Source organism: Oryzias melastigma, linkage group LG16, assembly GCF_002922805.2.
Source record: "Oryzias melastigma strain HK-1 linkage group LG16, ASM292280v2, whole genome shotgun sequence".
In the NCBI taxonomy this organism is placed as follows: Eukaryota; Metazoa; Chordata; class Actinopteri; order Beloniformes; family Adrianichthyidae; genus Oryzias; species Oryzias melastigma.
In genome coordinates this window covers 28,141,692-28,146,505 of record NC_050527.1, presented here as the reverse complement: position 1 = coordinate 28,146,505, position 4,814 = coordinate 28,141,692, and the positions used below count along the sequence as shown (strand labels likewise).

Here is a 4,814-nt window from a genome sequence, read left to right as displayed (position 1 = left end):
GGGGGGGGGGGGGGGGATTCTCCCATTGTTTAGAAATCCTAAAGAAATACACACCGCTCTGTATTTTCAGGAAGGTGGGGGTTTGTGATGTCACTTCCTGTTGTCGGAGTCTGGCATCTGATGCGCCCCCCCCCCACCTCTGTATTGATCCGACTCAGATTTCTGCTGCATGAAGAAGATGATGATGAAGTCCTGAGGCAGCGGGGGGGAGGGGCAGACAGCAGTACAGACCCCCCCCCCGAGCAGAATTCTGGATACTTTGCATGACAAAGAAAGTTCTGGTTCTGACCAGCTATCAAAGACTGTATGAATGGGTTCTTGTCTAGATGACTTGGTTCTGTAGAACCCCTTCATCAAAGTTTCTGATGGTTCTGGTGACAGAACCTGGTGTTTCTCTGGGTCTGTTTCTGCACAGATGTGAATTATTGAAGAGGTTTCATAAGCCGTGACCTTTCAGAGGACACGGCGCTTCACTCGGGAGCCGACCAGGACGGAGAACTCGGAGGTTCTGAGTCGATCCAGATTCTGTTCAGAACCAAAGCTTCACAGGTTTGTTCTGCAACCAGAACATTCTCAGCTGCTCCAGAGGCTCATTCACCTTCACCAGAGGTCACTACCTAAACCCAGTGACTGTACATGAGAACTGGACTGAGTGACACCCATCCCCCCGTGTTCCAAACAGGAAATGGCTCCAAAATCCCATAGACGTCTATGTAGAAATAAACACTTGTCATTCTATTGGTCAGAATAATCTTCTTTATAATCTGATTTTTTTGTGTCAAGAGATTCAGGTTATGAACGGACCAATCAGATGCCTCAGTAAAAATAGGCGGAGCCAGCTGGCCCTTATGTTCAAAGTGTTTAACACATTTTGTGCAACCCGCCTTCTAGTGGTGGGTGTGGCTTTACAACATGCTCACTCCTAATTGGTCAGAGTGGTTGCCATAGAAACTCAGACCAACTCGGACCAATCACTGCTGACTGACAACGTCTGGCTCCAATATGGCGGCGAACGTATCATGAAAAAATAGCCACTGAATTGACCTAATTTGGTTGGAGCCGTAAGTAAACCATTTTCTTGGGCGGGGGTCCAAACGCAGTCAGTCTGATACATTGATACAATCAAAGGTTCTGATCCAAAGCAAAGACTTCATCTGCTCGACACATGACTTCATCCAATCCCCAATGAAGCAGAGAGGTCTGCAACTGTCCAAACAGCTGATCATCATCATCATCATCATCATCATCGAAGCTATAGAGCAACTATAGAACCTCAACAGAACCGAGCTGTAACCAGTCCAAAGAACCAGACTCTGAATGTGATAATATGATACTAAATTCCATTCTGGTAAAGAACGGAAAAAGAGAATGTCGGAAATCTGAACGCAGATGGAGAAAATCTAAACTACAGGTAGATTATGACATCTATAAAGAGAAACTTCACTTATATAATTTACAACTGAGCAATGCAAGGAAGTCCTATTTTTCTGACATTATTACCAAAAACTCCCATAATGCTCGGGCCTTATTTAATATAGTCGACAGGTTGACAAAACCCCCTGTGTCAGTGGCACCAGAACTTTACTCCACCAAAGCCTGTAATGACTTTGCCAAATTCTTCAGGGACAAAATCAAAAACATTAGACAAACAATTGTTTCACCAACTACAAGTTCAGGATATGAACCCTATCCACTAGAAACCAGTATAAACCCAATGGCTCAGTTTCAACCCATAAACAGTAAAGAACTGCAGGACATTCTATGTCAACTGAACTCCTCCTCCTGCTGTCTGGATATTCTACCCACAAGCTTTTTCAAAAAAGTTTCAAAGATCCTGGAACCAGCCCTGCTCCAGATTGTCAACTTGTCATTAACATCTGGTGTTTTCCCAGAACCACTGAAAACAGCTGTAATCAAACCTCTCCTAAAAAAGGACAGTCTAGACAAAACTCAAATGAACAACTACAGACCGATATCAAACCTGCCATTTTTAAGTAAGATCATTGAAAAAGCTGTTTTCCATCAGTTAAATGAATTCCTAATAAATAACAACTGCTATGATGTCTTCCAGTCCGGCTTCAGACAGAACCACAGCACTGAAACGGCTCTGACCAAAGTGACTAATGACATACGTTTGAATACAGACAGTGGAAATATGTCAGTGCTAGTTTTACTGGATCTCAGTGCTGCGTTTGATACAGTCGACCACGCAATACTACTCAGACGACTGGAAAACTGGGTGGGTCTCACTGGGCCAGTACTAAACTGGTTCAAAACGTACTTAGAAAACAGGAAATATTTTGTGTCAATTGGTAACTTCACCTCTGAGCCAATAGAAATTACATGTGGAGTGCCCCAAGGCTCCATCCTGGGACCACTTCTATTTAACATCTACATGCTCCCACTGGCCCAGGTTATAAAGAACAACAACATTAGTTACCATAGCTATGCAGATGACACACAGATATATATTAGACTGACACCAGGAGACCGAGGCCCTGTACAGGCTCTTGGTAAATGCATTGAGGACATTAATGACTGGATGTGTCACAACTTACTTCAATTAAACAAAAACAAAACTGAGGTTATTGTCTTTGGGGCTAAAGAAAAAAGGTTAGACGTCACTACAGAGCTTCAATCTATTCAACTAAAAACTACCAACCAGGCCAGAAACTTGGGTGTAGTGATAGACACAGACCTAAATTTTGATAAACACATTAAGGCAGTCACTAAATCAGCCTATTATCATCTCAAAAATATCTCCAGGATTAAAGATCTGATGTCTAAGCAGGACCTGGAGAAACTAGTGCATGCTTTCATCTTTAGTCGACTTGATTACTGTAACAGTGTTTTTACAGGACTACCAAAAAAATCCATCAGGAAACTGCAGCTTATTCAGAACTCTGCTGCTCGGGTTCTCACAAGGACCAAGAAAGTAGACCACATCAGTCCAGTTCTGAGGTCTTTACACTGGTTACCTGTCTGTCAGAGGATAGACTTTAAAGTTCTGTTACTGGTTTATAAAGCTTTGAATGGTTTAGCACCAAAATACATGACTGACCTCCTGACCCAGTATGTACCAGCCAGACCTCTCCGGTCATCAGGATCCGGTCTTTTATCAGTTCCTAGAGTCAGAACTAAACATGGAGAAGCTGCATTCAGCTTCTATGCTCCACAGATCTGGAACAGACTTCCAGAAAACCTTAGATCTGCTGAAACACTCAGTGTATTTAAATCCAGGTTAAAGACTCACCTGTTCTCAGTTTGATTAATATGTATTCAAAAGTTTACGTCTGACTGTCTATCTATGCTTGTTTTAAATTAAAATCTTTTTACTTTCTTTAAATTTTATTTTAATGATTTGAATGATGATGAATGACATTTTTACTATTTCTTTTGATTGTTTCTTTTAATGTTTTATGTAAAGCACTTTGAATTGTCTCTGTACATGAAATGTGCTACAAATAAACTTGCCTAATGCTGTAATATAGTAACACTAATACTATTATACTAATACTATAGTATAGTAACACTAATTATATGATGCTAACACTACAGTATAGTAATACTGCTGCTATGATACTAATACAATAAAGTAGTAATACTAATACTATAATATAATAACACTAATAATATTATACTAATACTATAAAATAGTAACACTAATTATATGATGCTAACACTACAGTATAGTAATACTATAATATAATAACACTAATACTATTATACCAAAAAAACTATAATCTAACACTAATAGTCTAAGTTTCTGTTTTGAGCCTTCAGAATTCAAATGTCAATAATCTCAGAATCTTAAAGAATATTTAAACATTCTGACAATAGAAGGTGACAGAACTGTGATGTGGGCCTTTTCCTTCTACCCCTGTGGTGTTGAGAATTACCCCGGTGGTTACCCCGGGAGTCTCGGCCTCAGGACCGTACGGGGAGCAGACTCACCGCGGCCGATGCTCTGGATATCGGCGAGGATCTGGGAGTAGTTGATGGGCGGCTTGTTCTCCTCGAAGACGCTGTCCTGCAGGCTGATGTTGATGCTCTTCAGCTCCGTGTACAAGCCCTCCATGGCGAAGTAGCAAGGCCGGTCGTCCTCCTTGTTATCGCTGAACATGAGGGTCACGTATTCCCGCCAACCGAAGTGCTCGCAGATCCGCAGGGCGAACCGGCCCAGCTTCTTGTGGGTGGGGCCAGTATTGGTGATGGTTGGGTAGATTCCGTCTAGGAACGCCACGGCCGGCGCTCCCGCTGTGATCAAGGGCACGTCCCAGTGGGTGGTGAAGAGGCCCACGGGGGAGGCCGTGTAGGAGCAGCCCGGCCCGATGAAGGCCCACGGTTTGTAGGCGAACTCCAGGTCCACCGCCACCAGCGGCGCCACGGACTCCGAGCAGATCCCGCTTGGGTTCTCACTGTTCTTAAAAACATAGGTAAGGTGGTGGTTGGGGAGCAAGTTGGGGTCAGAGTTGATCTTTAAAATGGCACGCTGGAGGGCGGGGCCAATCCGAGGCCACGCCCACGGGTACGCCGTGTTGGTCTCCGGTAGGATAACGGCTAAAGTGATGTTCTGCTGGGGCCGCTCGTGATGACCACGGGCGTGTCGTCTGTGATGGTGGCCCAGATGCCCAGATACCCCCCAAAGGTCCAACAGAACCAGTAGAACCAGCAGAACAGATCCAGCAGAACACGCCCTGCAGCAGCTCATCTCCGTCTGCAGAAGTCCACGTCCAGCAGATGAACTTTCTCCGCCCTGCAGACACAAACACTGTTATGTTTCTGTCAACACAAAGCCCCCCCCCCCCCCCCCC

At 44.0% G+C, this 4,814-nt stretch overlaps 2 protein-coding genes across 2 annotated transcripts in view; one reads left to right on the top strand and one right to left on the bottom strand.

The window, feature by feature from the left end:
- Positions 1–4,814, top strand: part of sostdc1a (sclerostin domain containing 1a) — a 441,057-nt gene that overhangs the window by 286,772 nt on the left and 149,471 nt on the right. The window lies entirely within an intron of this gene.
- LOC112136586 (atrial natriuretic peptide receptor 1) overlaps positions 1–4,814 on the bottom strand; it is a gene marked incomplete in the record, with an annotated part of 32,398 nt that overhangs the window by 25,398 nt on the left and 2,186 nt on the right. The window contains 1 exon segment of the mRNA XM_024258371.2: positions 3,955–4,756. Coding sequence (XP_024114139.1) covers positions 3,955–4,711 — 757 coding nt within the window.